This window comes from Perognathus longimembris, chromosome 16 (genome assembly GCF_023159225.1).
Source record: "Perognathus longimembris pacificus isolate PPM17 chromosome 16, ASM2315922v1, whole genome shotgun sequence".
In the NCBI taxonomy this organism is placed as follows: Eukaryota; Metazoa; Chordata; class Mammalia; order Rodentia; family Heteromyidae; genus Perognathus; species Perognathus longimembris.
In genome coordinates this window covers 39,053,602-39,070,007 of record NC_063176.1, presented here as the reverse complement: position 1 = coordinate 39,070,007, position 16,406 = coordinate 39,053,602, and the positions used below count along the sequence as shown (strand labels likewise).

The 16,406-nt window shown below is 34.8% G+C and overlaps 1 protein-coding gene across 3 annotated transcripts in view; it reads right to left on the bottom strand.

Moving 5' to 3' along the window:
• The window catches only part of Arap2 (ArfGAP with RhoGAP domain, ankyrin repeat and PH domain 2), a 135,618-nt gene that overhangs the window by 30,700 nt on the left and 88,512 nt on the right, over nucleotides 1-16,406 (bottom strand). For 2 of the 3 annotated variants that reach the window (XR_007213520.1, XM_048363996.1), the window contains exons 20-25: nucleotides 15,342-15,554; nucleotides 13,708-13,813; nucleotides 10,279-10,426; nucleotides 9,000-9,068; nucleotides 6,170-6,244; nucleotides 2,740-2,857 (exon numbers count right to left, since the gene is read on the bottom strand). Coding sequence is in view for 2 of the 3 variants with exons in the window: in XM_048363996.1 (XP_048219953.1) it covers nucleotides 2,740-2,857; nucleotides 6,170-6,244; nucleotides 9,000-9,068; nucleotides 10,279-10,426; nucleotides 13,708-13,813; nucleotides 15,342-15,554 (729 nt within the window). In the remaining variant the exon portion in view is untranslated. The remainder of the gene's footprint in view (nucleotides 1-2,739; nucleotides 2,858-6,169; nucleotides 6,245-8,999; nucleotides 9,069-10,278; nucleotides 10,427-13,707; nucleotides 13,814-15,341; nucleotides 15,555-16,406) is intronic. The other variant, XM_048363997.1, reaches the window with a different exon arrangement.

Here is a 16,406-nt window from a genome sequence, read left to right as displayed (position 1 = left end):
CTAGTGGTTCCTTCTTGTCTACAAGCAAGGTTCACTCTGCTTGTGCCTTACACAGCTGTATATATCTGTATAAAGAACCACAATACACAATCCAAGTGACTTAGCTCCAGAATGCATGTTTCATTTCTGTTCCAACTAAATTATAAATCTGACTTTAGAAGAGTAAATTCTGCATCAGTACACTATGCTAGAGAATGTGAGTGACACGAAGACCTAAAACTTCCAATAAATGTCCTAAAAAGGTAATGGTCAAAGAAAGTACCTTACATATGTATGTATATATATATAGAGATATATATGTGTGTGTGTGTACAAGTAAGATAGTGTGCAATACTATAAATTTATATGCCAATAATCACACAAAGAAACCATGTACCAACTATGTGAATTTCTGTGTCATCCTAGAGGAAAACACATGTGAACTGGACCTTGAAGGAAGGATATAGAATGAGAAAATAGAAAGAATTTAATGTTGGAAAAATACAATTCAATATATAATCAGGAAAGATAATTTTACAATAACGCCAAGTTATATTTTATCAGTGGTTAGGTTTAGTCATTTCCGTAAATGAGTGTATTTTAAAACTCTTATCTTTTTTCTTTTATCTTCCCTATGGTTTAGCCCCTTTGTACTATATTTGATTTTGCTACACTGGGTATTGTATATATGTTTGTCTGATTCCAGAAAGGGAAGGGGAATATCAAAATGGTGAGGCAAAGGGTAAAAGGTGAACCAAAGCAATAGAAATACTTAAAAGACAATATGTAGTAAATGAACTGCACAACTCAGGGTCAGGGGAGGGAAGGTAAGAGAAAAATGAGGGAGGAGGTAACAAGTTTGACAAGAAATGTACTCACTACCTTACATATGAAACTGTAATCCCTCTATACATGACCTTGGCAATAATTTTTTTCAAAAAACCTCATGTCTGCACTAGATGGTTATATAATATTCTGTTTTACCTATTCAATAGATTTATTTTTGAGGTCATGGGGCTTCAACTCTGGGCCTCTGCTGGCCATGAGCTCTTCAGCTCAAGGCTAGCAATCTATCACTTTGGGCTACAGCACCACGTCCAGTTTTCTGATGCTTAATTGGAGAGAAGAGGCTCATGGACTTTCCTGCCCGGGCTAGCTTTGAACTGCAATCCCCAGATCTCAGCCTCCTGAGTAGCTAGGATTACAGGCATGAGCCACGGGCACCCAGGTCAATAGATGAGACAAAATAAAACAACAAAAGACAAAATCGCAATAAAATGGCCATAAACTGCCATCAAGAGGAAGAAATGTAAATATGAGTGATAGGTATGCAAAAAGATGAAACAGCATTGAGTGAAACTCTGAATCTGGATTTCAATTTGGTGAGCAGGTAGGAATGGGGAACAGATGAAAGATACATGGGGAATACAAGCTTACACACGGGGGTCAGGCACAAAGACCAAAAGGGAATGTCTATAGAAAACACATGAAATGGGAAAAGACTGCAAGAAGAAAGTAGAACAAGAAAACCAAACACTTCTGGGGTGGAAGCACAAGAAACTACAAATGAGACAACATGATGAAAGAATCAAGAAGAAAATCCAGGCAGCAGTAAAAACAGAATGGAGATCATCAAAGAAAATATTAAAGGTAATTAGCAAACAATGCCCCAGGAAGGTCAGGAAAGTGAAGCCTGAAGCAAATCAACTGCACTGGATAGTTAGGGGTCACAGGAGTGATCTACCAGAACAGTTGTCTCCTTGGAGAGGATAGAATCTGAATACAGGAGAAACTGAAAACTGACACCCAAGTTCTAGGATGATTGGACCTTGGCCATATAACCTGAATAAAAAGACATTTTAATTCAAGTTACATTTTTTTACAATGTACATGACCAAAAGAAATAAAGTCATAAAAGTTTAAAGATGGACTAATGAAAGACAAAGTACTTGATAATCTCATTTTATTCTCCTACTGACTTCAATACTTGTGATAGTGCACCCTGGGGTATTTCAACATTGAATATTAATTTGTATTTTGAGCTTGAGGGTGGCAAGGTTTCTTTTGGCAGTTTGACAGCTATACTTGAAAGGGTCCCAAGACCTTAGAAAGTATCAACTAGACAGATGGTCAAGGTACAAAGACATTCTGCAACTTATTATTTTTTCCTACAGGTCTTTAAAACCAAATGATGTCATTAGAATGTTAAGCTTATTCAGCATTTGCCTGTGCAGGTAGTCAAGGTGTTTTTAAAAGGTCTTTTTGTAACCTTCAGTTTCTTTGTAATAAAAGATAGATGACAAAATATTTGATTCAATAGAGGAAAACAAGGAAGCCAAAAGAGAAATTTCTGTCTTAACTGTTGTTTTTTTCTCCAAAGAATATTTGGTTATCTTTCAAATAAGCATTCTTTGTTCTTGTTAAGTAAGCAGTATACAGGAATGAAGTGGATGATGGTAGAAAGTTTTAGGGTGTCCCTATAAATCAAATAGTTTGCTTTTATGAATCAGGGTTCTATCTCATGAAGAAGCAACAACATAGATTCCCAATTACATGATATATTTATAGCTAATAAAATAATCTAAGTATTTTGATGAGTAAATTCGTAGGAAAGCAATCTCGCATAGTGACAATGTTTATCAAGACAGGCACTACTGTACAAAGTATTCACAATGCGACATTAATATAGTCAGGACTTCACCAAAAATATTTCTTCATATTACAAGGAATTCATGAATTACTAATGTGAAAATCACTTACCTAACTCTTCATTTTCAATAACTTCAAATGTGGCCCAAACATCACCTTTTGTTGGAATTATATTTTTTATTGCTAATATATCACTAGTTAATTCTTCTGCTTCCATCACAGGAGATATCTATAAGGCAAGTAATATTTCTTTAAAGATATGTTAGACACAGAAGTAGCCTTACACTAGGACAGTAATATTTCTCTCTCTAAAAATGACTCCAAGTCTCTTCCTAAAATTGGTAAGCACATAGATGATATGGTATGTTCAGAGCTTCTCCATAAAGTATAATAAATGGATATTACTATATAAACCTAGTAAAAATTCATTTTCTTAGCAAGCAATTAGATGACTCGGAAGAGAAGACATTACTGGTTACACACATGAAGATATTCATCAGACAACAAATCCAAAAATCACCTCAGACTAAAACTTTTTTACTTGATGGTACTATAATTAAAGAGTACAGAGTGACTTCATATATCTAGTCTTGGCCCTAAATTCTACACAGTCTACTGAATAATATCTGTCTTGCCAACAAGCCCCAGGGTTTTGGTAGTTTGTGTTATGCCTTGCCATGCCAAGTGACAGATGGTAGGATACCCAAGTACCCCCGAGCCAGCATTTTGGGGTATAGGGCAGAGACTGCATTGCCAGCCTAGGGCCCAGATTCACAAGAGTCCCAAAGCCAGAGGCCACTGCATAAGCATATCGCCTCTTCAGGGAGTTAGTTGTTGATGTATATTTTCTTTCTGCCAATCTTGAATGCTTTCTGGTAAATATCAAGATGAATCTCTTCAGTTAGAACTTAGTGATAATGTCCAATAAATAAAAGATATCCTAAACATGAGAGTATGATGATTTAGTCTGCATGCTTTTTTAGTAAAAAATACTTTCCAATTTGAAAATTTCCTAGGAAAGGGATGTTCTCTAAAGCCTTCTGTATGTATTTAAATCTTCTGCATATATTAAAATAATGATATTTTTACTATAGTTAACTCACGCTGTCTACCATTTGTCCTTATATGGAATTCAAGCGTTGTCTTTTGGAAGACGGTAATTGCCTAATGAAGTACACTGTTTTCTATTTTTAAAAAACTCAACAAAACATAAAAATGGCAGAACAGTAAAGAAATAGAAAATTTCAATTAATACAGACATCAGCTGCACCATTTCAATGATGTTTCAATCTTCATTGATTTAAATGGTTTTTATTTTTTTTTATTTTATTTTATTTTTTTTTTGCCAGTCCTGGGCCTTGGACTCAGGGCCTGAGCACCGTCCCTGGCTTCTTCCCGCTCAAGGCTAGCACTCCGCCACTTGAGCCACAGCGCCGCTTCTGGCCCTTTTTCTGTATATGTGGTGCTGGGGAATCGAACCTAGGGCCTCGTGTATCCGAGGCAGGCACTCTTGCCACTAGGCTATCTCCCCAGCCCTTAAATGGTTTTTAAAACCTACATACCTTTGTAAAAATAAATAGTAACTACTAAGAAATCTGTCTATTCAAAGTAGAAAGATGGAAATCCCAGGAGAACCCCAAAGGAGAAATCCAAAAATCTTATCAAGAGCACCTAAAACTTCAAATTTAAGGTACCCTTAGATTATGCAATGTAAAGATTATGCTATGTTTGAATTAAGTTGTTTGTTTGTGTTGTGGCCTTAGGCAGTATCTTTATTATCATTCATTATTTATATCCATTATACAGACTTGAGATATTACCTGCTTCATGTACCATGGGTCAAGATAATGGTCACCAGAGACAATTGTAACTAAAAGGTTTGTGTAAAAACTTAACACTAAATGAATACTTCTAAACATACTTGAAGAGTTTTCATAATGTTTTTAAGACTAGGTGAAATTGAAGTTTCGTATTCAGTTTTTAGTTATCAAAATACATCTAATCTAAATCATGTGAGAAATGTGCACAATTGTAATAACTTGTTGTGGATTCAAAAATAAGATAAAACTATACTTCTAGCATTAGTGATGGACTTTAGATAATTAATATAGGTGAGTTTCTCTTGTATTCTATGATTATAGTTACATATTCTGTATAAGAAACGGAATGACAGCTGGGAATACGGCTTAATGGAAGAGTGCTTTCCTAGCATGCGCCAAACACGGAGGGGGAGGGAGAGGGGGAGGAGGAGGGGGGAGGAGGAGGAGGGAGGAGGAGGGGGGAGGAGGGGGAGGGGGGAGGGGGAGGAAGTAGAAGAAGAAGAAGAAGAAGAAGAAGAAGGAGAAGGAGAAGGAGAAGGAGAAGGAGAAGGAGAAGGAGAAGGAGAAGGAGAAGGAGAAGGAGAAGGAGAAGGAGAAGGAGAAGGAGAAGGAGAAGGAGAAGGAGAAGGAGAAGAAGAAGAAGAAGAAGAAGAAGAAGAAGAAGAAGAAGAAGAAGAAGAAGAAGAAGAGGAAGAAGAAGAGGAAGAAGAAGAAGAAGAATGTGGTCGGGTATTGTAAAGAAAAATGTTTTAAGATATCTGATCATACATTGTATAATTGTGGAATTCTAACTCTTCATCATATAGTCATAATCCATATATAATGATCAGAAATGTCTAAATTAATGATTATATTTCCTGTCTATATCCTGTAGATGTATCTAATGTAATTATCAACGATTTTGTGTGTGTATGTACCAGCCCCGGAGCATGAACCTTCAGGATCTATATGCTGTCCCTGAGCAATTTTCCCAAGGCTAGAACTCTTCTACTTAAGCCACAGTTACACTTTTTTTGTGGTGAATTGGAAATAAATCTCATGAACTTTCCTGGCCAGGCTGGCTTTGAACACTGATCCATAGATCTCAAACTCCTGAGTAGCAAGAATCACAGGCATAGCCTCCAGTGCCTAGCTAGGGGAGGATGGAATTATTTATGTCAAACCCAGGCAACATGTTCCTTAGACTTCATGTCGTGTTAACAAATTACCTAGTCATGGTGGCTGATACACATCTATAATTCCAGCTATGTAGGAAGTACAGGTAGGATGACAGAATGGCAAAGGATAGAGAAACTAGTCAGTAATTAATAATAATATTACCTATTTGTTAAAACATCTAGAATGTTTTACATGCATTAATGAATCCTCCTACCAATCATATGTTGTAAATAATGTAATCTTCCACACTTTATATTTAAGAAAACTGAGGCTGATACAGAGTAAATAACTTGCCTGGTATTACTTTATTGGGAAGGGTATAGGCACGGATCTGAGTTCAAGTCATTTTTCAGAACCCATTAAAAAAATCTTAACTATAAGCCCTTTAGTTGTTCTCTTTCCAAATAACAAAAAATAGAAAATCCCCATAGGTAGTTGACATGAAAATTCAAACTTGTCTTCAGTCATGGCTTGAAACAAGAAGTCACCCAAAATAAAAAATGTATAAGCTAATGTCAACACTTACACATGTTCAATGGCACTCTACACCTTTTAGGGCTTACCCGAATTATAATACTACAGTCAGGTTCCTTTCTTTCAACATACACTTCAATCAGCAAATCTCCAGCCTGGGAAACCTAGAAAGGACAGGTGTGAAGGCAGCACACAGAGGTATGTCAGAAAATACACATAGAATACAGTAACACTCACAGTGATATTTCTCAGAATCTTATATAACAATGAAATCAACTTATCAGACTGTTCACAAGTATGATGTACAGTCCAAGTGGAACTGATGAAAGACAGGGATCTACACAAATGGCATAAACAGCAGCAGTCATCAGAAAGTGATTTTCTTAAATCTCATACTCAAGCATTTAAAATTCTCCCATAGTCTTATATTGTTACTGTAATAACTGTAATTGGGCAATAATGGGAATGAGCCTTTTGTAGAGGTGTACATCAACAGAGTAAGAAGAAAATGAGGGATAAAAATGAGTCATATGTAAACTTGGTCCTAGCAATACTGTGTGCATACAATTAATGATTAAAAGATCAAACATTTTGCTACTAAGCCTGCTTTTGAGTGTTAACATTGAAGTTTTGGGCGGGGCTAAGGAGGGAGGAGTCCAAGTTTAAGGACAACCTGGGCTACAAAGAAGAGAGACCTTGTCTCCAACCACTCCTCCCACTCAAAAGAATTAGAATTTAACAAAAGTTAAAAAATAATATATACAAAAATTGAAATTAGAAGATGAATTACATCAAAACTATATTCAAACAACAAATACATATCATAAGAAAAAAATGCAGTGATATAAGGTAGGTTTTATTGTAATTATCTTTGCATAAGCATTTTAAAGTAATAATTTGGACATTGTATTAAAGAAGACAAAGTAAACATGTAATTCAGAAAACAGAAGCATAAGACATCACTACACAAAAAAATAATGGAGGTTAAAAATAGCAAAAGATATATGATGAATATTTGAGTACCTTTTGTCAGAAATTCACTTGTTACATAACCATTTTAAAAGAACCCCCATTACACAACATTTTAAAAATGATTGTTCATTCTGAAGTTAAATTTCTCTCAATATAAAAATCTAATGAGAACATTTATGGGGAAAATATTTTAAAATGTACTTTAAAGAAGTGTTCCTAATTATTATGTACCTATAGATATATCAAAGTTTAATTGCAAACTGCTCTCACTTTTAATTATACAAGAAAATTCTAGGAGTTAAAAGATTGTTAACACTTTTGTCTTTATTATTTACATAAATAACAATGTAGAAAGGACACATTATAAAAAAAACAGAAAAGGCAAGCACGAAGAACTCAGATTAAAGCCATATAGTTAAAAATAATTCATTGAAACAGATATTACAGAGGGAAAGGGGTGAGGGGGATACAGATTGCCCAAAACAATCTCCGGAGTACATTTGTTAATGGTTTAAACAGAAACTCAAGCAAAATAATTTCTACCAGTTTTCTTTTACTTTTCTTTACAAATAACTATATTTACTAAAGAATTATTTTCTTATTCTTACTGGCCCTGAATTAGAAGTATTCAAGACCTATTTTTATTATAACATGAACATAAAAGATAAATATTTTGCAAAATAATACTTTAATAATATATAATGCAGCTAAAGACTTCTGATATCTCAGGCTCAATTATTCCTTCATTTCATGGAGAAATACCATAAAAGTGAAAAACTTTAAAATACTGATATTAAAATACTGATAGTCAGCATTGTTAGTGTGGAAGTTAACTCTGCTAGAATTTTAATTATTTAAGTCAAATAGAGGCAATAATTTAAATAAATCAATACAAAGTGTGTGTGTGTGTGTGTGTGTGAGTGTGTGTGTGTGTGTGTGTGTGTGTGTGTGTGTGTCTGTCTGTCTCTCCTAGGGCTTGAACTCAGGGCCTGAGCATTGGTCCCTGAGGTTTTACTCAAGGCTAACAGCCTATCAGTTGAGTTGCAGCTCCATTTCAAGCTTTTTTGGTTTTTAACTGGAGATAAGAGTCTCACATAGTTTTTTTTTTTTTTTAACTGTGTTGGCTTCAAACCCTGATTCTCAGATCTCAGCTTCCTGAATAGCTAGGATTATAGTTGTGAGCCCAGTATAATACAGTATTTGTACTAAGCATTTCCACAGCTCCAACAGTTTCCCTAATTAGAAGTGATATATTTCAGAACTAAAGCAAATTAAGGTCTGGATAATGAAGAATTTGCCTGATTATCTGGGTACTACAGTAAAAAGAATGCATCCTACCCATTTCTATTATTGTAAACCTAGTTACTAGAAGATGATTCAGGATGAACCTTAAGATGTCCCAGAGTATTCATCAGGCAAGGTAAGGTTACCTGAGAAAGTATAGTGAAATTTGTTGACACAAATCTAATTAAATAGGACTGAGGAAAATAAGACAGGATTCAGAAAGTTGACTCGAATTTTTTACAGGTATGTTACAAAGATAACATCAGAGAGTCTCTCAATGTAATCATCTGAGAACATGCACAGCAGAAGCATATAAGACATAATTTATAATTTCAAAATCATCATGGTGAGAATAATCACACTGTCTGAATTTATTCCAGTGTTTCTTTGGCTTTAAATGCTTCCTTTCAAATCCAATAGCATTACCAATAGCATTTCTTTTGTAAGTGTCGATAAAATCGATTTTCTCCATCTATTTAAAAGTTATGTAACAGATTTTGCATATGTGTATTGGGTTGCAGAATTAGCCCATTACTTTACCAAGGTTCGTTATTTTTTTAATCATTATTTCTACTTTACTCCAAATAGAAACCTGAAAATATGCATAAACAAAGTGTTTTTGTTTTTCTTTTATTCTTTAGAGATCTAACTATTACTACTCACTTGAGTGTCTTTCCACTTGGTAATAAAGCTATTTTCTATGTCCATTTGTTTCACTTGGTCTTCTTTAACCTGTTTAAAATATAATTTGGGACATTCTAATAATGTAGAAATATATGGAGCTATGGTACTCATCCTTACAAAATTCTTCAGAATTTAAATACCAACAAGGTAAAAACAAATGAGAATGGCCACCTTAACCAGCATGAGCCTGCACAACTAAAGGCACAAATATAGCCAAGAAGTGACAAGTCTCATAAAGTTCAGAACCTGTTTGGACATTCCCACACTGCTGAGTCCATCACTAAGCTCCATTGCTAAGGACATGAACTAAGTAAAGTGGCAGCTGATTGGCTTCTCAAATCATTTGGGAAATAAGGCTCAAGTCTCAAACCAAAATGATCATTGAGTGCTCATTTAAATCTCTAATCTTCATGTAAATTCAAGTTTAACATAACTTTGAAGATAGGCATTTTATTTTGTATTCATGAAATGGTACCAAACTTGAAAATAAAGACAGCATGTAAAGCCACACATTATTTTTTTTTTTCCTGAGCATCAGATTGCTGCAAAGAAGTTGCTGTTGATCAAATACAGTGGACAGGCAGGAAGAAATAAGGAAGAGATTGGAGAAAAAGAAACTGTACTTCTGGTGCCCATTCCTCTAAGAATTGAAGTTGTTATTTTAAAGAAAGTGGTTCCTGCCCCTTTGCCAAGATACATTTGTGATAAGTGATAAAAAGAATACAAAAATTCTACAGATAATAATCTATCATTGACACCATTTTGTTGCATTATTTATGCTGATACCTACCTAAGACAAGTCCCACAAATAACATTACATGGAAGTCTCAATAAAGTTATATAACAAAACTCACAAGTCAAAATTAGCTTAGTGATGGATCTGGATGCCTGACCAAGACCTGACAGACACATAGATATCCTGAGCTTATTTTCTCTATTTTTTTTCTTGTCAATATAAAAGTATTACATTGTTGTGTTGTACTAGTAAAATAATAAAAATACAAACTTCAGAAAATCCTAAATTTAAAAATCAAATAATCAAAACAGTAGTGACACAAAAGCATCCACATTTAAATGAATGGCTGTAGCTTAAAATGTTCATTATATAAAAATGTAAAGAAAATATAACTATCCTTTTATGGTTCTTATTTCTAAATATTTACAAATGCCTGAACAATTACACTTTAAAATATGTATCTTTCTCTGCAAACAGAAACATCAAAAACATCTTAACAAAAGCAGGATGGAAAATATTTACCTCAAATATTTCAACATAATTATTAATTAGGTCCTCAATTACATTTACTTCTTCGCTAGTTTGTCCCTTAGTTTGAAACAAACAGGATGAAAAAACCAAGGCCAAATTATGGGCATTCATGTGATTGATTTCTGAGCATTTCTGAACCCTGTAACATAAAAATATATCTCATTATGACACACTTCTATTTCAAAATTCTACAGAACTACAAAATATTCATTTTTCATTTTGAAGACACACACACTGAGGCTCTTAAATATAAAATCTACTATAGTCATTTAAAGAAAAATGCTTCCTTTTATTCACAGCTTGAAGTCTAGGAGACCATAAGAAAAATTTTAAAAATAGTCTTAACAAATATTTCATACAAGTTACAAAATAAAATGTGTTGTTTAGAGGACAGACTGACCAATCCAATCAGTTTCAATGAATCAAATTATAGCAAATTCATTTATTAAAAAAAAAAAAAGCATGCACAATAGTGTAACGTATCCTGTGGGTCCATAGCATCCATGAAAGAGAGAAAGGGCCAGAGGTAATTAGGAAATAAGGCAATCAGCATACACATTAGGAAAGTTCCAATTTCTATTTTATTTATTTTATTTTTTTGCCAGTCCTGGGCTTGGACTCAGGGCCTGAGCACCCGTCCCTGGCTTATTTTTGCTCAAGGCTAGCACTCTACCACTTGAGCCACAGCGCCACTTCTGGCCATTTTCTATATATGTGGAATGGGGAATTGAACCTAGGGCTTCATGTGTGTGACACAAGCACTCTTGCCACTAGGCCATATTCCTAGCCCAGTTCCAAATTTTAGAGTCAAGGTTGAGCTAAATTTTTCACTAAGTACCTAGCTGCATAAGAACACTTTTTGGCACATATTTGTACTGTTACTTAAAACAGAATATTATATCTTAAAAGGAAAATAAAACACAATTTAAGTGTACAACTAACTATATTTTTCTTGGCTACAACTACGAATGCCTTTTAAAGTGAAAAATATGAATAAATAGTTTGGGTCAAACGACTGCCATCACTCCAAGCAGAAAAAGGTTACAAAAACAAAAATGCAGTAGGCAAGAAATTCAAGGGGAAGTATCTGTTGATGGTCTCTATTTACTTATCACCGATGGCATGTGGAGCAGCTGTGCAGTGGCCTATTTAATTACATTTGGAAAATTTAAAAATACAAACCACAAAAGACAGAGTGGAAACTCCATTAAAGGAATATGGCAAAACTCCAAGCTTCATGCTCCTGTCTATTCAGAATACAGACTCTCATAGGTAACAAGGAAAAATAGGTAAACATGATAGTAATATATATGATAATGTAAGATATCCATAATAAAATACAAACTTGCAAAGCAGAGACAGATAAACTAAGTAAAATCATCATATATGATTTACAAGATGCAAAAAGCACTGGGATTTAATAAAGGAGGATGTAACAATTGCAGAAACCCTCTCAAAACCACTTTTGTACTTTGATCACACTAGATTGTAAACATCCAGGAAATTTATCTCCATGCCTGCATCTGTTGCTAGAATCTCAGCATCACAGTAAGAGGCTCTTACTCTAATCACACTATAGTGCATAACAAATATCTGGGGAGTGGAATAAGTGGATGGCACTGAGGGCAGAAGTGATCTTTTATCTTGAGTAGGAATTGAATTAAATGCTACATCAACCTGACCTTACCCAAATTGGCCATCTAGAGTTCTGATGATACCATCAAACGCCCTTGCCTTTCCTTAGACTTTTTTCATATTAATCTACCACTCTAACCTCTTTGCCTCTCCCATCTTTAATTTCTGTGCCTGCTTTAATTTCTGCAATAAACTGGGTACAGTGTAGAATTTCTCTCCAGACACAGGCAGTCTCAAGTGTCCCATATTAAGCCTACTCAATCCCTTCTCATTAAAGCCCAAGGAAACAACTCCCTAATTAGCTCCTTTGCCTCTTTCTTACCAATCCCATCACAGAGGCTACTTTGCGGAAATAGATTTGGTCATGAAATGCCTTTCTTTACATGGTATACAAATCCTTTCCCAACCTCCTCCAATGATCTCTATGCCCCCTGATATGTCTTTCGGTTATTTTTTATACGTATCTACCTACATTTCTTTTGATTACAGACAAGGTCTCACTATGTTGCCCATAATGGTCTCTAGTCTGGTCTTGAACTCCTGGACTCCAGCATTCTCCTGTCTCAAACCTCTAAGTAGCTGAAAATACAGATGCACTTAACTACACCCAGCTTTGCGCCCATCTCTTTTCAACCCCAGTTCATGACTCCATATATGAAGCCTGGAGATGAAGGAGACATTCTTTGTAACTCAAGGCCCAATAAAACCCTCATTCTCTGCTCCATAAATTCCATGCTGTATGCTAAAATTCTCTGTATTAAAATTTATTCGATTATCTCAGAAACCATATTGTTTGGTGCAATGAAAGTATCAGGTTTCTTTGTTTTTCTTTTTGGTCAGTCATTGGGAATAGTGGAAGAAAATGAGGAGAATGCAACACTCTTCAAAAAGAATCACACTCTTTACCAGATTTGCATAACGGTAAACTCTCTGTATATCATCTTTACAATAAAATTTAATTTTTTTTAATTATCAGGTTTACAGGCTTAGAGTATAAATTACTGGTGGAGCAATGGTTTAGCATGCACAGTCCCTATAGCTCCAAAAACAGATCATAAAAATTAGCTCTACAGTAAGAGAATCTATAGGCAGTAAAACCCTGCTGGAAAGGATAAAAAAGAAAGACAACACAGTGTGCAGTATTTCTAAATCCAGACACCAATAAGACACATACTTTTATTAGAAATTGGCTTTACAGAAATTTCTACATGGGAATATTTCATTCATGCAGGGAGACACAATATATTCCTTAAGCAAAATGTACACTTATTATAATTCTTGCGGAAATGAACACATACAGAGTAACCTTTAGTTTTAACTTAAAAAGTTATTTTCAAACATCCCTTCCTCCTGATTTCGCATGCCAACATTATGTTCATCTCTTCCTAACTCAACATGCCTATGCCCGCAGTATGAAAATGGTTTTGATTTTTTATTTTTTCTATTAAATGAACAATCTGATACCAAAATATCAATGGTCAGCTAAGTTGTAAACTGATCATTAAGTAATGTAAAACTAGAACGAGTTCTCCAAAACAAAACATGGTCCTCACAGACAAACTCTAGTTGCAGAATGCTGGTCCAATATACAATGGATCACTGAAACTCTTTTTTGAAATTTCATGCTGCAAGCTATAAAATGGTATATATTAAAAATTGTTAGCATGGAGGTGTGGCTCCAGGGGTAATAGTATAAATATTTTGCAAATACAAAGTCCTAAATATGATTTTTAAAAAGCCTCCACTTATCGTATGCAGAGCTAGGATGCTGATGACACAACTCACCTGTACAGGTGTTCTATTACAGCTGCGAGTGTTGCTCTGTTGACCCCTGGAAGAGTACGTATAAATGCTCCATATTTTTTAGTTCTTTCCTTATCATCCTGTGTATCTGGGGAAAAGTTGAAAATACTCATTTACATTATAAATTTGTCTCATACTACTGTTTGAAAATAATAGGGCATTACAGGAAATACTGCAGTCAGGTTTTACCTCTGATCTAAGGGCCTTCTACAAACTTCAATCTATCCAAATCCTTAGGAAAGGTGAAAGGATAATAGAAGAACTCATAGGCAAATCTTTTTTTTTCTTATTTTTTATCAAGGTGATGTACAGAGAGGTTACAGTTTCATATGTTAGGCCTTGGGTACATTTCTTGTACTGTTTGTTGCCTGTTCCTGTGATCTGTACCTAAGAAGATGATGCCTTTGCTATGGCCCAAATTACTTAGTTCATGGTGAGGAGTTACCTAACTTTCTCTTAAGTCCTGAAGTCAAGACTGTAGAGTAACTAAAAAAAAAAAAAATGATCCCTGAAAGTTCCAGACTCTAGGGGATATGAAGTGGTAATTCCCTCTAACCTAACAACTGATGCAGGAAACACTGACCACTCTTCAAATAAATAGCTCCCGCTGACTCTGCCACCCAAGGGGACCACACTTATATATTCCCTTTCAATTGCCAATGACCTTTGGAAAGTAGATTTTTTTTTCATTTCCTGCATAGCTCTACTTATTCTAGTCACAAAGAGCCAGCAGCACATTAATGATTCTTTAAAAGTACAGTCACTTGTAAAGGATGTTAGAATTCTTGGGAATAAAAGTCTGTGACACATTTTTTAAGCATACTCTTATTTAAAATTGCCAGTGATGTCGCTTTTGTACTAATTTAGGACACAAAAGATACCTATGTACATATGGTCTTATCAATTAAGGTGCCCTGGTACATGACTGTGTAAAACCAAGAATGGAAAATATTCAAATTACATTCAGTAACTATACTAGAAATCAATTATTTATTATCCTTTGTATAATTTATATGTTTATCCTTCTTCTACCCAGTTTGTAATTAAAATAAAGAAAATAAGATAAGTAAAATCCAGTGCATGTCTACAAAATTAAGAAAATTGAGGGAAGGGTAGGTTTAGGAGGGGTAGTGGAGAACGACAAAAAGGTGACACTGATGGGGTTTATATTCATAAACTGCTTTGTTGAACAGAACTCTTTTGTACTACTACTTGTACTATGACTTAAAGATAATAAGATATATTCTAAAAGAATATAAATAAAAGCAAAAGACTAAAAGATAGTCAACACAGTAACAAAAACCCTTCTTCTAATTGTAATGCACTAACAAAAGCAGGTATTTTAAATTAAAACATGTACAACAGGTTTTAATAAAGCTAATAGGACCCAGTGAATAATTTAACTACTTTCTTAGGGTCATTTCTTAAGTACTCTTACAGGGTAAAAGAAAGTTCTTCACTAGGAAAAAAATGAAGAAATAGTAAAAAAAATCACTGTCATCTATACTCAAGTTGCAAAATAAATGACAGAGGAAAGACAAGAGTCACACAGTAATTTTCAGATTATGGAGATTTAGAAGGCATGCATTAATTCTATTCTAAACCATGTTCATTACCTAAGGCAGAGATCCAGTATGGATAGAGCTCCTTGGTAAGAAGGGCATCATCAATGTCACAGAGAAAACTCTTCAACACGCCAGTCACGTCTTCAAGCTGATGTTTCCCAGCCCTCAGTTTAAAGCTTCTAGCATCCTTTCTGAAACTATCCAGGAGTTCGCTTATGTGCGAAGGATCACCATTCTTTTGGTAGATATATTTGCATCCTAAACCTTTGGTTAAAATAAAGAAAAGCAATATGAAGGAAAGTCCACATTTAAAAATCCACTATTAGATACTGGATATCTCTATTAGATCTCTTGCTCATATTCACTTGCTTTATTGTTGTTGTTGTTTTCTTATCCCCTTCTTTTCTTTCTATTTTTTTCTCTCTCCTTTAACTTTCCTAGTAGTCTTTTTCCTGACTTTCCTGGTCTTATTTTTCCCGTTCCCATGAGCAAACACATGCAACACTTGTGATTGTAGGACTTGAATATTTTCAGATATCAGAATAAGATCAGACATGGAGAGGATGAACAAGGTGAAGAAAGAAATCATTAAGTAGGAGGTGAAAGATTTGATTTCCTTCATTTTAGTGCTAATATTGTAAACCTAAAGAACAAACCATGCTCAGTTTTTTGCATACCTATAGCCAGCACTTTCTCCAATTCTATCACATTTCTTCCAAATATCCTTTCTTCCTTAGGATTATATCCTCACTTGGACTCCCAGAATACATGCTTCCCTATATTTTGATAAAAGTGAGGCTCTCTGGACATTTCTGAAATTTCCACCCTTGAGTTTGAAGGGTAATTCTAATTCTACATCTATCTTTTCAATTTTCAAAGGTACCAATAAATCAGTGACTTAAAAATAAAGTCCTGGGCTGGGAATAAGGCCTAGTGGTACAGAGTTTGCTTCGCATACATGAAGCCCTGGATTCAATTCCTCAGCACTACATATATAGAAAACGCCAGGATTGGCACTGTAGCTTAAGTGGTAGAATGCTAGCCTTGAGCAGAAAAAAACCAGGGACAGTGCTTAGGCCCTGTATTCAAACTCCAGGACTTACTGACTAAATAAAT